The sequence below is a fragment of the Haematobia irritans genome, chromosome 1, assembly GCF_050003625.1.
Source record: "Haematobia irritans isolate KBUSLIRL chromosome 1, ASM5000362v1, whole genome shotgun sequence".
Classification (NCBI taxonomy): domain Eukaryota; kingdom Metazoa; phylum Arthropoda; class Insecta; order Diptera; family Muscidae; genus Haematobia; species Haematobia irritans.
The window spans coordinates 2,725,441-2,746,011 of record NC_134397.1 but is presented as its reverse complement, the minus strand read 5'-3'; the positions used below and the strand labels follow the sequence as shown (position 1 = coordinate 2,746,011).

The following is a 20,571-nucleotide window of genomic DNA, read 5'->3' as shown; positions in this document are numbered from 1 at the left end:
AGCAAAAGTGCAACCCATTTTACACCGTAGCTGGTCTACGGTGCAGATGGTTACACTTTCAATCAGATGCTGAAGACGCTTTTATCCTTCGACCTAAATAATAGTGTTGTTGCAAATACAAAAGAAAGTGCGTGACGCGTGTATTGTGGTTGTTTTACAATTTCTTCAACACAGCTGATTAATTTACCAAGAAGAAGCATATAATTGTTTAGTGCAGCGACAACAATATTCGATAGTAATTTTTTTAATATAATAGCAAAATGCAAATGCGTTTTTGCTATTGGAGAGTAGTTCTTTTGATGACGACGAAGAACTTACAACATCAGTGCTTGGACGAAATGACCAACGACGAGTTAAAAACCTTGATCAGGATGTAATTAATTTGTACTCTGAAGTAGAAGCAAGATCATTAAAAATATATAAAATCAAAAGTTTTAACAATTTCCTTTATTTCAAGAAAAATTTGCGTGTTAGTCGAGATTCCAATAATAGTTGTTAATAATAGTCGAAATATTTCCGCCAAATTTCTTTTGTTTTGATTTTATATCAGTGTTGCACCTTTTTTGTTCGTTTTCACACGCAAACGGTGTTGTCATTGCAAGGGGGTTCGGCAACACTGTGGTAACACCATAAAATGCTGTACCATTTGTATGCAACACTTTTTTTCCCAAACGGAAACCTAGTTTCCTATTCCAATGATTCCATCTAGCATAGTAATAACATATAACCACTGCTCGGTGTGTATTAATAGCCATTATTGATTACTAGGAAGCCGCATAGATATTCAATTCTAGTGGTATTGGAGTTGTCTTTTGGCATGGAAATCCATACAACACTCTTTGGAGATATTGTGGATACCTGCCTCCCGCGTAATATTAAGAGGTGGTTGGACAACTACACGTATGATAGACTATCCTTAGGGGAATTTAGAGGGAAGACATCAAGGGGAACAAATATGGCGTGTCTTAACAATTCCTCCCATCATTTCCAACTTTTATATACACAGAAAAAACTATCACAAAAAATTGGAAAAAATATACAATTATAATTGAAAAATAAAATGTTCATAAAAAAACTGAAAAAATATTCAATTTATTGATGAAGTTTTTTAATTAAAACAAAAATCTTATCAATTAATTTTTAATTGATTTCAATTAAAAATTAATTGTATAATGAAGACAAAAAATATTTTCTGTGTAGCTAGGACTATCTTACCATCCGATGTCCACCTGATCTATGTGGATAATTTTTCCATTATCACGTCAGGCAGAGTTGTCAATTAGTGTGAGGTAAAAGGATTAACTTTCCGAACTTAGGGACTTCTTTATTGGCAGGAAGCTGCATCCAGCTCCATCATTCCTACCTCCAAGAACCCCAAGGCACGGAATTTGATATTCTGTTCTTGTTTGGAAAACACACGAAATCAGAAACAATATTCTGGGTAATTGTAGTTGATTAAAAAAAAATAAGATTCGATACTAAGGTCATATGCGTCGTCGGCATTTTTGTGCGGCCCTTATTTCGAGTCCTAGTATTAGCTATACGCTTTGATATTGGTTTTTTCATCAATACATCTCATTTGGACTACAAAGCCCACTTATTGGTTATCACAATGGACTGAATAGTCTAAGTGAGCCTGAAACTTAATCGGGCTGCCACTTTAACCTATTGGCGAAAACGTGGACTTATTTTCGGCTTACGAGACAACTCTTCACGCCCAAAAAAATTTCATTTTATGTTAATGCACAGTAAAATCGCATGAAAATGAGGGTTAATATAAATTTAATTTCAAATTTGATTTTTCTGCGTGTATTTCCTAATTTTATTAGATATTCGTAAAGTGCAAGAATCTCTAAATATTTTTTTTTTTATTTTTAAAAAATAATTTTAATAGTGTTTTTTTATTCTATTACTACTACAGACAATCTAGTCTAGATATCAAACAAACACCTTTAGTTGTTATTATTAAATATTCTTGCATACTTTGGGGGTTTATTAGAAAACAGCCTAAAGGTTTGCTGTGTGTTCTTTTTTTTTTACAAACCTTACCTCATTCCTACAAATAACAAACATTATTAAATTATTTCCATTTGTGTTCTTCTAATTTGCAGTTAAACACCACAAAAAGAATCCAACGAAGTGCCATACAGAAGAGGAGAACATAAATAAAAGCGGACAATATTGAAAATATTGAATTGAATTGCGCATATTGCACAGACCAAACAACATTTGTTTATATTATTGACCCACTCACTCACTCAAGAGGGAACTCATACTCACCACACACACACATACACGCATATGCTTGACAATCTTTTTTACATTAAAGAAGATACACAAAAGACAAGCAAAACCAAATTGAAGAGACAAAAAGCTTAAGGAAAGCTTTGGAATATCTAACAGAGAGTGAGAAAGTGAAAACTTTCCCAAGATTAAAGAGAAAACGGTCGGACGAAACCGTTCATCATTTTTAACGAACTTCATACGAACCCCTCACAAAGGAAGGACGTTTGTATGAATTACCACATAGAAAAATGGCAGATAAATTAAAAACGACCTCTAGTATATCGTCCCATACAACAAAGGCTTCGCCTGTCAAGCCCAATAGCAGGGAAGCCGAATTAATGACCAAATTAGCCGAACACATCAGTGACAACTACAGAATGGTCAAAAATAGACAACAGAAATTTTACGATCTTACCAATCAAATGAAAATGCAGGAAGAGAACAGTGCCGCTGGTCGGCTTAGGGGGAAATGTATGCCCGATGAATGGCAGGAGGTGTATTCGCCAAAAAATAAACTGAAACGTAAGAAAACACTTTCGTCTTCTCTAACATCAGTTACAGATTCTGTGAATCAAGAGAAACGAACCCGCATCGAAGGCATTCACTTGAATTGCAGAGGAAAGTTGAATATAAAGGAAAATCAAAATGCAGCTGGTGACCACAGTCAGGGGCCGCCAGTCAGCCATTCTACACCACGTTCCTCTAATACTGGTGCAAAACATGAGAAACTTGCTGCCAAACCTCCTTTACCCCCTCATAATACAAATAAAGCCAATGCCAGCGAGCCTAATGGATCCAAAGTTGTAGCTGCCGTACCACCTCCACCAAGACTTAAGCGTAAGCTTCAGGAAAATGTTCAGACCATAAAGAAGCTAAATGCTTTGGCCGAGCAATTGCGTTTGGAAATCAATGAACTCAAGTCAAACTTAACCACTGAAAGGGGAGCTGTAAGAGTGCTAAGGTAAGTCTCTCAACGAAGATGATCTTATTGGAAAATTTATTGAATTTTCATTAAAAAGGGGGAAAATACTATATGATGAATTAGGAATAACTTGGTAATTGGGCGAAAAGGCAATGAATCTTAGTTTGACAGCCAATTTCTTATATCCGAAACGAATGCTTTCGTTCGACTAGGATACCCAAAACTGCTGAATTTATAAAGAAAAATCAGCTGTTTTCGTCATTTCAGGCGAACGAAAGCATTCGTTACGGACATGAGAAATTGGCTGTGATAGTTTGTGACAATATTCTCCTAAAAGTATTATAGTTTAGTAATAACGAAATTTGTGTTTTTCTCCCCCCCACAGAGCTCAAAATGAAGCTGAAACTAGAAAATGGAAAACTGAGGTGAAAAAGCTACAAAATGTTGTCGAACATTTAAAGAAAAACGGCACTAACAAGAGAGGTGAGCAAAACTCAGCCTCCAATGCCGAAAACTTGCCACAAACCGCTACCGCTGTGGGCGGTCTCGTGAACTATGAAATCCAAAGACTGACAAACGAAGTAAATGCCCTAAAAGAAGCCAATAAGGCTCTGGAAGAAAAAAAAGTGGTAAGTCTAATATACTCGTAAGAGCTAGAGTTCCATATTCTATGTTGTGCTGTTTAAATGCGGCTACTTTTAAAGAGCATGTGCTTCCCCCCTAAAAATGTAAGATACGATTCCTTTCGAGGGAAGACAAAATTGAATCTTGAAAATTTCCACAAGAAATTGGACAAATGCTATTACTAATCCACAAATCCATAGACAAAAAGCAGCTTGGAAATGAATCAATTGTAAAACTTCGGGTTCATCATCATTGTGACGCTGCAGTGAGCCTATACGCCGAGTCCTTTTAAAAGCAGCACTCATCAAATGATCCCAATGATTAATATATCCATGCTCTTGGGCATTTCGCATCAAGCGGTTGATGTAACCCAGAAAGGGTGAACCATATGGAACAATGTAGACGGCATGGAAGGGTACCAAACACTGAGCCATTGCATGGAAACAGGGCCTGCCATTCAAGGAATGTTTGCGGGAATTGGCCCGGAAAACAGTAAGATGATGTTTTTGCAAATAAGCATAGTTGCGGTTATTCTCTTCGACTAACTCCCTTAAACGTCCATCGGTAATTGTAACCATTTTATTTTTGATTAGAGCCTCATTAGGGTTGCCAGCATCCAAATAACGATCCAAATGTTTGACATGCCTCGGTAAGGTGGCCAGAGGATATTCTGATTTGGCAAGATCACCTAAGGTATTAATATCGGATAAATATTTCCTTTGCACAAGATTGCTGGTCAAATTGCCTTTGAAAGCAGCAGAAATAAGGAGACCATAGATTAACCATACGGTGAAGAAAATACGCAAGGACATCTTTGAGTGAGCTCGATTTTCATATGGTGTTGTAACCATGCAAGCCAAAAGATCCAGCATTAGTTTGTCATTAGCGAGATAGCTGCGAAAGACCACTACACAAAACCCATAGGTCCCCAGGAGCGTTACCAGAATGTACATCCAAACATTGCAATTGAAAGAACGAAACAAATTCCAAAATGAGGAAGCTATACGGGCTTTTGGCACAAGGACACATAAGTCATCACGATTTAGAGCTAAAGTATTTTCCACACGCCCATAAAATGATTCTGGTGACAGGAAACGAATATTTCCAGCCAAATGATCAATTTCATCGACGGTCTCTCGAAAGCATAAATCCTGGCTAGCCGATTCATTGCCATAGACTCCTATGCGATTTACCAAAGCAGTAGCATTCATACGTTCAGCTAAATACGATGTCATTAGTCCATCTGTACCATGTACATGACCATTTGGCAGAAATAAGGAGCGTACTTCATCGGCATACAAGCATATACGCAAAGGCTTCAACTTCATATTAATCATGGTCCGAGGAAATAATTGATCCAAATGCCATTTGCTTCTGTCCATGGAGAGTGTTTCATACGAGGGCTCTTCACTAAATGGATCATAACGATAGATTACTATGGTCTCCTTTTCTTGATCGGCGTAGATAATGGCAATGTTCATAATCCACAAGTTCCAAAATATTTCAAATGTTGATCTCAGCCATTTGTGGGGTACAGCATTCGTATTCTGCTGCACCACTACCACTATGAAGGTCAAATGTTTGGCTGATGATTTTTTTCGTATGATACTTAGATCCAAAGTATGGGATATATCCGGAAGAATAATCAGCAAATGAAGTAAAATTCCATTATCCTTGAGTTTTTCCAATGATGAAGATGATGGATATCGATTTCTGCAAAGATGGGAATTTTAAATTAACAATAAATGGAGAGTACTTGAATGACATATACCTTAATATCACATGGGATAGACCACATTCACTAAACCTCCTTAAGATTTTGCTGCAGTAGGTGAAGGAACATTTTCTTTCCCAATATATATGGACAAGTTTTAAATGGGATGAGCAAAAGAGATGGCTTGTATATTCCAGAAGACTTTGACGATTTGGAGGTATCCAAGAATTTACAATTATCCGCTGCTTAAGATAGGCTTCCAGAGTATGATTCTGGCCATCGGCATTTAAAAGACCAAGTATGGCGAGAAACCACGAAATCCTATATCTCATTTAGAAGTCTACTCTTAAATGGCTTCTTTGGAAATCATCAGCTTTATTTATATGTGTAACTTCAAAGGACTATCCTTACTTTGCGCAAATGTCCTTGGGTTATACTGCATTACAATCAATCTAATCCTCCCCATGTCATTTGAAAAGACATCTTTCTTTATCAATGTCCCATAACTCCTCCTCCTCCTGTCGTATACACTAAAGTTGCTGTTGTCCGTTCTACTAACACCAATAACCTGTTATTGCATGCCTGCTTTCTGTTCCGTTGTTATCCTTTTTGTGTCGTTGGAATGAAATGTGAAATGTTTGCCAAGTGTTCAAGTTCGAATATGTTGATCCATTAACATGGATTTGTTTTATTTTCTTGGAATAGATGAGTGACGAGGTCGTGGGATACGTCTGTTTTTTTTTTGTTCTCTGTTACAGATTAATTGCGACGCTGATAGACGAAAAGCAGCTGATATACGCGAATTAAAAGATTCTTATGAAATCCGATTGACTCAAATACAGAAATCTGCCAAAATTGAAATTTCACGATTGGTAAGTTTTGAAAATTCTTCAACAAGACAAAGGAAATTTGGAAAACTGAAAAACCATGGAAAACACCCACCATCATAGATTGCGACAAAATTCTGAAGAAAGAAGTTTAAATGGATCAAAACAAAGTTTATTTGGATTTGGGTCCAAGATTGGCTTCTTTAAAATAAATCAATTTTTTAGCGAGTCATTTGGCTTTAAATCTAGGCTCTTTAAAATTGAAATTGAAAATCGAACGTTTTTTGATATATTAACAAGTAAATGTCAGTTTTTTTTTGGGATAAAAAGGAGGTCCCTTATCATTGAGCTAAACATAGAATCGGGCTGCGCTCAGCAATAAGAAAGAAATTCACCGTTAAGGTATTATAATGGACTAAATAGTCTTGTATTTACTTTAACAATTTTGGTATTGATTCCGAGCCAAAGAAGCGGAGAGTTCAAGTAAGGATACTTTTAAGACACAATTCTCTTTTAAATTTGGGGTTCGTGCACTTGAATCTAGGAAGCAAATTTTAATTTTTCGATTTTTCAGCTTTGTTTTCTTCATATGTTTTCAAAATCCTTTAAACATAAGTTAATGACAACTTTATTTTCCAAATTCAAACACGATTTCAAGTAGAAATTATGATATGTTTCATGTCTTTAAATAAAAGTGTTGAAAAACATGTCCTATTTTTGAACGATTTTTTGCTTTGTAGTCAAGATGCAAAAAGACAACAAATTTAAAGACAATTTCCTTAATTTTAAATAATTTTTCTGAATTATTAAATTCAAGTTGACCTTACCCAAAAAAATTGTCTTTCATGTTATGATACCCATTTTTAAGTCCAATCGCTTAATTATAAGGACAACACCACTTCATTGAAAAGTTTATCGACTTTTGGACAAGGAAAAAATTTCATATTAGAGAAATGCGTCTTCTACGCTAAGCAAAATTTGCATTCGTATTTTAAGGACATGCAATATTTGGCCTCACGACAATATTTTGTTTAGTGTAATTGAGCCCGAGGGCTGCCGTTATACCTAACGCCAGTTTAATTATCGACAAAAAAAAAAAAAAAACTTTAAACCAAAGATGCAAAATTCTCATCTAATTCTAACCCTATATTTGAAATTTTTTCCTTAATCCCAATATTCCAGAATTCTGTTAATTCAAAAGATATTTTTTTTAATCCGAAATATTTTCTTCACCTTAAGGAATATTTGCCTTACTTTTAAGAAATACAACTCTAATGGGGGGACGCAAATTTTAAAGATTTGTGTTGCACATCAGAGAACTACAACCGGTGGCTTTTTTTGTATTGCAATCTTACCCACAAAATGTCGGTGGCAGTAAGTAAGACACCAATTACCATGCGATCTTTTACATTGATACAAATGCGAGAATAAAAACACCAATAGTATATAACAATGTTCGTATGCAGTGTCTTGCAATCTTAAACCAATCGACATCGTAACCAGTGCTGCCGCTAGTGAAAAATTGAGTGAAGTAGATTTTGGAAAAAAGTGGAGTAGATTGAATAAAATTGAAGTAGCATACATATTTGAAAACAAAACAATAGCGTCGATGAGCGTATTCCTTTGGTAAAGATATTAAAGAATTTATAATTAATAATATATTTTTCATGGAAATTATTGCACTACTTACCGATTCATCTTGCACATCACATGTCCAAGCGTTATTTACTCACAACAATTTGACAGTTCACGCATTGACAAAACAAAAATAAAGGGTTGCCATTCCAGCGATGAAAAATAGGGTTTGCATATGTTCAATGATTAAAACCACTATGTTCATCGTAATTAAAGGAATAGGAAAAACAATTAGGTAATATGGGGAAAAATGTAAAAATTTGTGAAAATGAAGCAAAATACTTCGATTGAAGTAGTAGCGGCAGCACTGATCGTAACAACGCTCGGTAAACAAAAAACGAGGTTGGCACCAGCGTTGCCATTTTGGTCCGATCGGACCAAAATTGGTCCAAAAGATTTCTAATTTTTAAATTTGGTCCGATGGTCGGACCAAATGGAATTTAGCCCATTTTGGTCCATTTTCATAGAGTTTTTCAAAATTATAAATTTTTTCTAGTATTTAAAATTTTTATCACATATTCAAAAGTATATGTGCACTGAAAAAGATATTGTCGTGACGCCAAAGATTTCATGTCATTAGAATCCGAATGTGAAGTTTGCTTAGCATAAAGACGTATTCGCTGATGTAGTTTTTTTTCTTGTCCAAAAGTCGATCAAATTTTCAATGAAGTCGTTTTGTCTTTATAGTTAAGTGATTCGACTTAAAATTGGGTGTCCTAACATGAAAAAAAAAACGTTATACTAACATCAAAAATTGTATTTTCTTTTGTTGACTTTTTGCAACTTGAATATAAAACTAAAAAGCATTTAAAAATAGGACATGTTTTTTTACATTTTACTTTAAAGTCGTTTTTTTTACTTGAAACATAAAATAATTGAAATAACTTTTGATGTCAACGAAAATTGACTTTAAAATTCCCACTTTTCAAAAATTTAATTTTTCAAATTTCAAAATTTGAATAGTCGACGTTTTTTTTGGTTTGGTTTATTTTCCTTTTTTAATAAAATCACTAAGTAAAACAATTAAATACTTTTTTAAGGCATTTTTCTTCGAAATTGGAAATTTGGTCCGCTGGAGGGAATTTTGGTCCGATTTCGGAAAAAATTTGGTCCAAAATAAAATTTCGTAGTGGCAACGCTGGTTGGCACTTAAGTGTGATTGCACTCAACAACAACAATTACTAGCAGTTAGCTCAAGAGAATTGAGAGAGTACTAAATAAGAGAATACCAAACTTTTGAGCAGCGTTGCCACTACGAAATTTTATTTTGGACCAAAATTTTTCCAAAATCGGACCAAAGTTCCCTTCAGCGGACCAAATTTCCAATTTCGAAGAAAAATACTTTAAAAATATTTTATTGTTATACATAGTGCTTTTATTAAAAAAGTAAAGTAAATCAGAAAGGACTGATATGAAAATATTTACTTTTTGAAAAGGTCGAATTTTAAAGTAAATTTTAGTTGACATCAACGCCAAATTTTCATTCGATTTTCTGTGATTGAAACGCCACAATTCCCTTTTACTACAAGTGAAAATTATTTTATGTTTCAAGTAAAACACGACTCTAAAATAATGTGTTAAAAAACATCTCCTATTTTTAAACAATTTTAGTTTTACAATCAAGATGCAAAGCGCCTTGAAGACGATTTCATTAATTTTAAATTTTTTTCAGAAATATTAAAGCCATTTTGATTTTAGTAAAACGAAATTTTCTTTAATGTTAGGATACCAAATTTTATGTCGAATCACTTAACTATAAGGACAAACCAACTTCATTGAAAAACTTATAGACTTTTGGACAAGGAAAAAAAATTATTTCAGAGAAATACGTCTTCTATGCTAAACAAAATTCGCATTCGTATTTTAAGGACGAGAAATCTTTAGCCTCACGACAATATTTTTTTCAGTGCACATATTCTATTGAATATGTTTGAATATGTCATAGAAATTTTAGATACTACAAAAAATTTATAATTTTGACCAAATTTATGAAAATGGACCAAAATGGGCCACATTTAAAAATTAGAAATCTTTTGGACCAAAATGGGCCAAATTCCGTTTGGTCCGACCATCGGACCAAATTTAAAAATTAGAAATCTTTTGGACCAATTTTGGTCCGATCGGACCAAAACGGCAACGTTGCTTCTGAGATATGGGTAACCAATTTGTGTGATTGCTTTACACTGTGTTTTCGAGAGACCAACACTCATACTAACAAACACCGACAGTCGTCGGTTGCATTGGATATTGGTGGTTGAAATTTTTTTACCAATTGGTGTTTTAAGATTGCAAATGTTGGTGTTTACTAAATGCACTGGTCGGTTGCGGTAGATCGCAGCCGTTCTCTGTTGCACATTTTATGAAAAAAAAATTGTAAAGCAAAGTTCATTAACTTTCTAAACAAAATTTCTTAATTTTAAAGAAATATGGCCTCAGCAGGTGTAGGCTGCATAATCTTTAATATTCGGATAAGATATTTTTTCAGTGATAAACTGTTATTCACAACCGCCTTACTACCAAATTACCGCATTACTCAAATCTTTTAGATATCATATCTGTAAAACGATTACTTGAAAACTAAACCTTCAGTACCCTCCAGACGTCAAATTTAAGGTCCAATTATTAAACCTTTATTGAGGGATGAGGCAATACCCATAATTCACTGAATTTCTGGCAGATCGAATCGAAAAATTAGTCCTCATAACATTCTGGATGTTATATCTGGGAATAGGTCTGTACATATATAGTTTAATATTTCCGAGATTAAAGAAAAAAAAAAAAAAAACAATGAATTAATGAAAATTATATATATTTATATTTTCTGTCATAATTCAACAGTAATTTTCCCAAAAACTCTGTATTACCGGGCTGAAGTGTAAACTCTTCGTTAAACGGTATGTAGCCACTGTACATGCATGGTGTCTACGCATTCATAATCTATTTGTGATTTGACTTCATGGCTTAGAGGTCCTGTACTGCATCAACTATAAAATTGTGGTCAATTCATTGAACAATGTTTCCAAGTGGGTAAACAACATGTGTCCATTTGTATGTCTGCCACATACGATCGACCCAAGTCCAAGCTCAGCGTTAGCCGCCACAGACTCATATAAAACCAAACGTGAGAAAATGATTTTTTTTATAGTGTCCTGAGTGGCCATTACGTTTTATTCAGTTCCGTGCTTGTGACTCATTCAATATCATTTTTTTGTTTTTGCTTAGATGACTATAGAATGGTTTTTGAAGTGAACTTCAGTCTTCAGAGGAATGCTGGACGACAAGAGAGTAATGTTGAAAACAGAAAAGACTTTCGGTCGTGTGAATTCATCGAAATTTATGAATGAAGACCAATTTGTTAAAGCCCTTCGGCTATTTATGCTGATGTTTTGTGTTTTTTGCTTTGGCATGTTTTTCAATGCAGACAGAATAAAATTGCTGGGCAATTTACTGAAGGTGTAGCAGGACGAAATTTGAAATTATAAATTATAAGCCTTAAAGCGAGAGACTAACGACTACAGGTTTTTAGTTCATTGAACTATTAGGCGGAGTAAAACCACTCAAATCTTGTGTGTTCTAATCCAATAGTAGGGGTCAGCCCTTTATGTAACTCAAACCAAACAAACATATTTGAAAAAAAAAAACAAAATATTATCGCATGACTATTTCGATAAATTCTGCTTTGATTTCTTTCAATGATTTTGCTCAGTGTAACTGTATCATTACGGAGAAATTGCATTAATATAAAACTGGTCTGGTTTGCTTGCCTTGCCATCACTAATGTGCAACTATTTGGTCTCATTTATTATTGGCGGTCTGGCCTTAAACATTTGTGATTATGCCGCATGTTTTGTTTTGTTTTTCTTTAGGTTTTGTCGCCGGTCAAATTACACAAAAAATAAACGAAAGAGTTTCTTGAATTCAGATTTCGAGACATTTATAAAAAATGTTTATAATCAACACACAAAAAAAGGGGTTTTATTTTTGAGGATTAGCCAATAGCCCTTGTAGTTTTTAAAATTTTATAATTAATAAATAAATAAAATTTTCTGAGGAACTTGAGGAATTTTAGACAAGCGAAGTTTTCTGTTCACGCCAACAAATTTTCCTTAAAAGCAAATAAAAAGTATTGGGGACTATTGTTGCATCGCTTGACATAAATTCGGTTTGCACGTAAAGAAAATAAATTTGACAAACATACTATTCCTCTGTTGGTCAAGCTACTCCTGTAGTTCAGTCAATGTATGGTTTTAAGCTGAAATCAAACCAATAATAATGGGGTAAAGAAAATACTTTAAAACAAAGGAGAATTTCGTTCCTCAGGAAATTTTACTTATTTATAATTGATTATAATTTTAAAAAGCAGAGTAAACAAAGAAAAATATTTTTTTTCTGTGGATGTCTTTTATTGATATACAGTCGAACTTCCTTAGAATGAATATTGACGGGTCCAGAAAATTACTTCATAATGTAGAAACTTCATTATAAATTATATCAGAATAAAAAAAAATTGGGAAGGAAAAACACAGCGTTTTTGAAATTTTTTCATAATAGAGAGAACTTCATTGTATAGAAGTTCACTGTATTTAGTTTGATCAAATTTTTGACTTGACTCAAACTTAAGAATATTTGAGGGAAACTTATTCTAATTACGACAATTTTTTTTAGCTTTAAAACATACACATTTATAAAAATTAAAATTTTTATCACAATATTCCAATTAATTTTTCAATTAAAATGCCTTCTATCACAGAAATGATAGCATTAATTAAAAAATTAATTGAAAGTCAATTAGAAATTGATCCAATTGAAAAATTAATTGATACTATTAATTTTTGGGATTGATTTGTGTTTCAATTACAAAATTTGTTGCATCAACTAAATTTTTAATTGAATATTTTTTAAAACTCAATTAAGACTTTAATTGGAAAACATTTCGTGAATTTTGTTTTCTGTGTAATCATATAAGATTGATTTTATTTTGTGCACTTCTTCTCTCAATTTCAGCTAGAGGAAATAAAAACCAAAGAACGCAGCATTGGGCAATTAAAAAAGGATTTACAAACATTACAGAACTCCAAGAGTTCTTCTACAACCAGCAGAAATGCAACGACCAATAATCAAACAAATTCAACGAACAAAACGACGACGCCTAATTTAAATAAAAAACCAAAGAATAGTAATAATAACAACAGCAACAATAACAATGCTACTAATAATAATAATACAACAATTACTACTACGACTTATAAAAATAATCAAAATCAAACATCAGTTCCTGCTTCGACTTGTGGCATTGATGATGGCAAAGCCAAACCACAATCTGCAAAAAACCAGGACCAACAACAACAAAAACCCAAATCACCAAAATGTGGTGATGACGACTCTGCCAAGGTAGAGAATGAGGAGGAAAGCTCCAATAGCCAAATACAGGATGAAACGGAAAACTCAAATGAGGTAAGTCAAAAGAGATTTTATTTAATTTTTTTGAGTTTTATATGTAATATTATTTATTTAATGAACTTAATTTTTGGAAGTCAAGTTTTGAAAAGAGAAAATTTTTCATGAATTGACAATATTGAATAAAAAGGGTTTTACAAAGCCTTCTATGATTATAAATTTAAAATTGAAATTGAGGTTAATAATACAAAGTTGTTAAATCATTTCAATAAATTTTTGAATTTTTAATTGACTGCAATGTATGTGTGAATTGAAATTCCCAATCGAAATATACAAAATTTCAGTTTTAAAAATAATTTAAAACACATTCCACAAACAAAAACATAATTTTTTCACTTGTTTTTACTCCACTTTCTTTACTGACAACGAAATCTGAGATTAGGGCAAGCGCTTAGATTAATCTCTTAGATGGTTTAGATTAATTTCAAGGTAAGATATCTAGGACGAATCATATTTTTATTTGTTTAATTTTTTTAGGATGTAGGGTATTGCCCAGTCTGCTTAGCTCATATTTAGTTATTTCCTAATGATATTCATAATGAGATGATTACTTCATTGTCATTTTAAACCCCGCATTTCAGTAGTTGTCATTATTCACCTACTTAAGGTCTCACCTTATTAACTCACTCTCTGGATCTCTCCCTCTCACACACATATACGCACACTTCCCCACCTTACTTAATTGGTCTATTTATCTTAAACATTCTGTCACCTGTATTCATTCAATTAATTTGTCTCACAAAACAACCACAAACATTTCGTAGTTCAATGTTCGAATCGAACCTTCAAAAGCCGGTGTTGCAACACGAACATCAACCCAATGTGCTGAGCAGCTGTATCTATGGCTTGTTTACGTACTCTGAGCCTCGTTTGATTCAGTTATCTTTGAGAATTTGAGAGTTGATGTTAAGTCGGGTTTAGGAGCGCTTGCGCGTCGTGTAAATTTTGTTTTGTAAGTTCAATTTTTTTTGGCAATCGCGCTTAAAGATGAAAACAAAAGCAATGAACGGACAAAAGTGAAATTTGAAAAATGTTGATATTGGATTATTGCAAAAATATTTCGTACACGCAAAAAACTAAATACCCAAAAAGGGGAGGAGAAAACACAGCAAATAACCTCCAAAATTGTTGGAAAAACGAATCACAAAAGAACCTTAAGAATATGGAATAATAAGAAATACAAAAGTTACCCTTAATGGAATGTGATACTACATATTGATGGGCTCTTGTTGTGCTGTGCATTCTTATGTCTTTTTTTAAGCCATTTTTGTGGGTTTTGTGTTTAGTGCATATGAAAGCCATAGAAAACAAACTCATATTTGTTTTTGGAATAAATCGAAACGAAATCATTGCAAAATCGTCACAAAATTCTCGTTGCTTAAAAATTGCATGAAATTCGATACCAGTAAGACAAGTTTCAGTGCCGAAGATAATAAAACGGTAATAAGATCCCACAACTGGCCTAAAGAGAACGAAAATCAAAACTCGCCGAAAAAGAAATCCAAGTGCATTTTTATACCCCCAAAAGGAAAAGAGAGCATATGTATGCGTATGCGTGCGTGTGCGAGTATAGAGTGCATTTATGAAAATTGAATAAGTCTACCTACCTGCCAGGCTATTTAAATAAATGCCTTTACCCATATAAACATTCTGTCAGGTTTACCAAAAAAAGAGAGTTTGAAAGCAATTCAAACAAAATAAACAAACAATTTAGAAAATATTGTATTTATCTGTTTTACCAATCCTCTATCATTTTAATGCTTGAATGCTCCGTAACCTGAGAGATTTGTGTTTTGAATATCAATCAGTATGGGAATCCTGTTTTCGGGACTCCTGGGTCTGTTTGAATTTTGTGTGTGTGTGTACATGCAGTGAATTTTTGTGCAACGACTTTAAATTGATTCATACAAGCCTGTAATGTCATATTTTAACATGAGGTTTTCATCACCCTGCTTAGCAATTGGGGTCTCATACAGAGACTGATGGATGTCGGCATAATCTCTTAATGACAGAGGATTTATGTTTTCCTGTTGTTGCAAGAAGAAAAACACACAAGCACCTGCGGCTTACAAAGGACCCCTACCCATTGGGAATGGACAACAAGAGAAGAAACACAATTGGATGAGAAGTGAATGTGCGTGCGACACTATGATCAGTAAAATTGCAAGGTGTATTTGAAGTTCAATATTGGTTTTTGTGATCCTGGGAAAATATAACTTTGTTTATATCTAAAAAGACCCGATATATTGCCTAAGGAAAAAATTGCAAAAGTAGTTTATTAGTTTTTAAAAATTACAAAAATATTTTGTTCTTTAGTTAGAATCCAAAAGGAGATATTTAAAAAAAATTAATTTAAAGGAGATTTGTAATGTTCCCTAAACTTGAGATTGAATCTGTCGGTTTTTTATTTCTAGCCATAACAGCATAAAACAAGTTGCAAATGTTGTTATCAGTTTAAATGTCCCCTTAAGAAATATGTATAGAAGTAAATATTCTTGATGTTCCCGAAGATTGGTAGAGAAACACTGAATACGATGAGTCATCTTTTCAATCTAGAATGTATAAAGCCGCTTTTTCCAATCCAAAATTTGGATTATATTCTCTACCTTCCTTATTGTAGACATAAATTACCTGGGACTTTATAGTCCCATAGAATCGGACAGCACTCATTGATAAGGGAGAAGTTCCACACTGTGGTATCACAATGGATTGAATAGTCTTTAACTTAATCATTTTGACAATACCATAGGTTCTGTTATTAGAATAGCTTCGATACTGTCGAGTATCGATGTGTAACAACACAAAACAGATATCGTTTCATTTGGTGTTAATTAATTGATGTTTTGCTGTGTGACTCCTACGAATGCGAATAACGTAAGATTCTCAGTTGGACTTATGGTATAAGTGATGAATCAATTCATGGAGCTAACAATGACTTTCGATTCCCATTAAATATCTAGCAGATGATTCATTGACTCGTGAAATTGGCCTATTCAGTAGCAGTAGTTGTTAAACTCTATTTGAAATGGAAATGTCCACAAATCATTGCGCCCTCGTATATTTCCATATCTCTAGAGCAATACACCTTGCAAGAACACAAAGGGAAAGTATATCTGTTACTTATGCCGTTGATTATAAACAAAAGAACTATGTTGTGTTATGCGGTTAGATCAGTAGAAAAAAAAAACATGAGTGGATAACAAATGAAGCCATCCATCCATGCTTGAAGTATGACAACATTTGACCAACATCAGATACCAGAGTATTATATTCACAATCAAACCTCAGAGCTGTGATACTACGTATGCGTAATTGAAGCATGCGTAAAACTTGGTCACCAACTTCATCCATATCGCATGTAAGTGTGACGATGAAGTTTTGCAAATTAAACCACAAACTGGTCAAATCGATCTGATTTCCACTGACATGGTTAGCCAAAGTCCAGTAAATTTCTTCGACCTGTTGGTGTAGAGTTTCTTGTTTTACAAAACCCAGAAAACAAAAAGAAAAATTGGCGATTAAGTAATGTAGCATTGATACCGTGTGACTTCTGTGGTAAACTGACTACCATGGGGGAACACAGTTTACGGTTGAAGACATTCTTCCACTCTATACTCCATTCTTCTTCCTCTTCAATGGTAATGCTTAGTAGTCACTATTCACTTGCCCAATAAGTATAGGTGGTATTGCTTTGCGAAATAAGTAAAATGCAATAGCCAGGCCCTCCTCACCAAGCCTTCAAATGAGGTCAGTGAGTGTTTAGATTTTGAATGATATCGACTTGGGCTATTGACATCGAAACATGTTGTTGTGTTTTTTTTTTTTATTATTTTGAAATAAGTACTAACAACAAATCTTGTTTTGGTTTTCTTCTTTGACTTGTATTGTCAACGACATATTCACCTTCAGTCTCCATTGCAGCCATTGAAACGCCCGAAGAGCTAACATTTTACTCAACTGTAAATCTCTTAGTGTAAAGAGGACTGTGTAACAGAGTACTTTAACAGATAAACATGTTCTTGTGGTCTTCAGTGCGTGTAAATGATTTTTTGTTTGTGTATGTGAACCCTTTTTCTCTTGGGAGAAGCAGTAAAAGTGCACTTGTCGAAATGCAAAAAGAACAACAAAAACAAAGTTAATAACACCAACATCATTCAATATAACAGCAGAAAAACTTTAACTTAAAATATTTATGCAAACCTGTCGTCCATGTCTGTTTAAGTCAAACAAACAATCTTAACAACAACAACTGAATATTCTATGTATGTAATAAGCAAAAGGAAAGAAAACATAACACTCACACATCCATACATACACGTGTGGACTCAATGTGTCCGAGCCGTTGTTTCTAAAGCCGGTTTAATAAAAAAAATAACAAAACAAAACAAAAATTACCAGGAAATGACTCTCTGACCAATAAATCTGTGCGTGAAAAAACGACAACGTGGAAAATGAAATGAAGTGACAAACAAAGTGATGAAATGAGTGCTGCTGACAAAAGGAAGAAAAGAAAAAGAAGATTCGCAGAATACGGTTAAAGTTAACGACGACAATAGCGACTACGACTACGGAATTCTATGACAAGAACGACAAAGACAAGAACGACTTAACCAACAACGACTCTTAGAATAACAACAACAATACCTGTAACACATAACACTGCGTTGAGCACACATCAAACCGAGCACCTCATCATTAATCAACAAAGTGCGTTCATCCCACCCAAAGGATGGTCTACTAACAATAATAGTGGCAAAATGTATTTACAAATGGATTTTCATGACACCGCAACAAATGAAATAAAGGTAGGTTAATCCTTAACCAATGGACACGAAATATATAATTTTGTTTTTAAAACGGTTAGTTGACATGAAATCTTTGGATTGTATCCTAGAGCTGGCATTAATGACTAAATGATCCAGGAGAGCAAAATAACGGACCAAGAGATATTACGGAAAGCTAATATTTTCGCACGAATTATATTAATCGTCTACCTTAAGTTGGCAGCTCTTTATAAAATTCGTATTTGTACAGAAATGGAAAATTACCTAGGATATTTATTTGTAATGATTTAAAATGGGATATTTAATCCCACTCTGGAATTATTTTTTATGAGCTGTTTTATGGAAATACTGAAAAAGGTACATTGCATATTTCCAAAATATAACATGCTTGCCGAAATCATATACATACCTTCCCAGAATATAATATGATTGCGACAAACATATTATATGAAAAAGTACTATTATGTTCTTGAAACCTGTTTGGGGTGATCATATTCCTTCTCTGTGAGTACATTTAAAAAAATAGGGTTATGGATAAAAGTACCATGAAATTAATTAAATTTTGTTTTTGATTAAAATAATGACCGATATAGCTAAAATCGGAGAAAATATAATTAAAATTGTCCCAATGTATTGTTCATTAATTTGAATTATATTATACTGCAGGGTGGTTAGATGGACGATGGTTTGGGAACCTCCACATTCCTCATCAGCATTCTTTATATTTATCCTTTATGCCATGCACTTGTACAAACATTTCAGCTTTTTTCCTCAATTTAATAGAATAGTTAACCAAAATTTTTCGTATGTAATATCATAAACCAAAAAAGATATAGACGTCTCAAGTCCATTCACAGCGCTGTAGATGGTACTATTTCGTCTGCAAATGAGTGATTTTTAATTTGTCATTAATTTTGTTTTCTTTCTTTTGTTCTTAAAAAAACACCAAAATTTGTAAGAGAATATGGAAAATTGTGTACATCTACTTCTTGTTTTAATGCAAATTGACTACGGTAATTCTCGTTTTCCAAAAAGAAATTGAGTCACTTGACTGCCCAATTGAGTGCGGTGACTGAGCACAGAAAATAAACAAAATAATTGTGAATGAAAGACGTCTGTCTATACATTTCTTGGTCTATGGTAATATGTATGGTAGATCAACATTGATAGAGTGGAAAATTTCCTCCTGAAGAGGATGATTACTTTTTTTTCTTATTATTATTGTCATTACATAACTTTTCCTTTTCTCATACATTTAAATATGAAATGATATGCGAAGAAAGATCAGTGTCATGCATTTATTCAAGACATGTTATTTCTTGTCTTATTTTGTTTATATTAAAATGTTTACTTTCATTTCGGAGAAGAAAGAAAAAAATTCATAAGTATACAATGCCACGAATAAAAATTAAACTTTCAATTTTCAACAACAATCCAATGTAAATTACGAATATCCAAGTGAGATACAAGCAAACATTTGCTCACACATATGGGTCCATGGGTCCAACAAAACAATGACCCAACCATTGGATGGATGATACTTTGTTTTAAACATTAACACGCTTTAGATCATCACAATTAATGTTGGCTAAAAAAAACGAAATCACCACAGAAACTCTAACACTATGGGCACGCACTTTTCTTCAAGCGTTGATGTCCACTATCATCTATGCCATCCATCGTTTTCCAAGACCAGCAAGTGCCAGACATATCTATGGTTGAATGAAGATGCACGATAAATCTCTGGCACTTCCAACAAAGAAATAGAGATGCAAGAGGCATCCGCAGAAGTATTCGATCATTTCTGCATTTCATCATGTCAAGCTTCCAGTCACAAAAGCCAGTCAGCTTTGCTTTCATTATTCCATTCAATATTAAAACATCGTCAATGTTTTCGTGACCGTTGGTCCGTAAATGATGATACGTTCGAGTTCGATTTCATGATGCAACGACGATCGATTGCATTGAATTGGTTAACAGTTAACATAGAGGGAGAGGGGAGCCTATCCAAAAAAAAAAACACACATACACACCCAAAAAATAGAGTGCCCACGAAGTTTTTTGACTGTTTTCCTTGAAATAGCGAAAGCATCCAAAATTCGGCAATGTTACTTCCACTATTTATAATGGAAAACATATTTCTATTTGTTGGATACACATGTATCCGGAGGGGTAGAGCATTTTTGTTGGATACCTCGCTATGAATGTCTTTGTCTATATTTATTTGTTTACCAATTATTATTATTTTTAAATTAACGTTAACTCTATTTGGTCTGCTTAAATTGCAAAATCAAACAAATCGAACAATATGGACTTAATGGG

At 33.6% G+C, this 20,571-nt stretch overlaps 2 protein-coding genes across 4 annotated transcripts in view; one reads left to right on the top strand and one right to left on the bottom strand.

Moving 5' to 3' along the window:
• Positions 1 to 20,571, top strand: part of LOC142220027 (uncharacterized) — a 139,910-nt gene that overhangs the window by 18,551 nt on the left and 100,788 nt on the right. For 2 of the 3 annotated variants that reach the window (XM_075288881.1, XM_075288883.1), the window contains exons 2-5: positions 2,112 to 3,247; positions 3,594 to 3,837; positions 6,305 to 6,418; positions 13,013 to 13,462. In XM_075288881.1, the coding sequence (XP_075144996.1) occupies positions 2,535 to 3,247; positions 3,594 to 3,837; positions 6,305 to 6,418; positions 13,013 to 13,462 (1,521 nt within the window). In that variant the 5' untranslated portion in view covers positions 2,112 to 2,534. The remainder of the gene's footprint in view (positions 1 to 2,111; positions 3,248 to 3,593; positions 3,838 to 6,304; positions 6,419 to 13,012; positions 13,463 to 20,571) is intronic. The other variant, XM_075288882.1, reaches the window with a different exon arrangement.
• On the bottom strand, positions 3,907 to 5,878 carry Ir85a (Ionotropic receptor 85a). Its single transcript, XM_075288556.1, has 2 exons — positions 5,604 to 5,878; positions 3,907 to 5,545 (listed from the first exon to the last, which is right to left on the bottom strand). Exons 1-2 carry the CDS (start codon positions 5,876 to 5,878, stop codon positions 3,907 to 3,909), a joined length of 1,914 nt encoding a protein of 637 aa, XP_075144671.1.

Excerpts from the sequence above, each read along its gene's own strand:
- Ir85a (XM_075288556.1), bottom strand. The coding sequence starts at position 5,878 with ATGAGATATAGGATTTCGTGGTTTCTCGCCATACTTGGTCTTTTAAAT. Across the intron at positions 5,546-5,603 it reads CTATCCCATGTGATATTAAG|AAATCGATATCCATCATCTT; the intron begins GTATATGTCATT and ends CCATCTTTGCAG.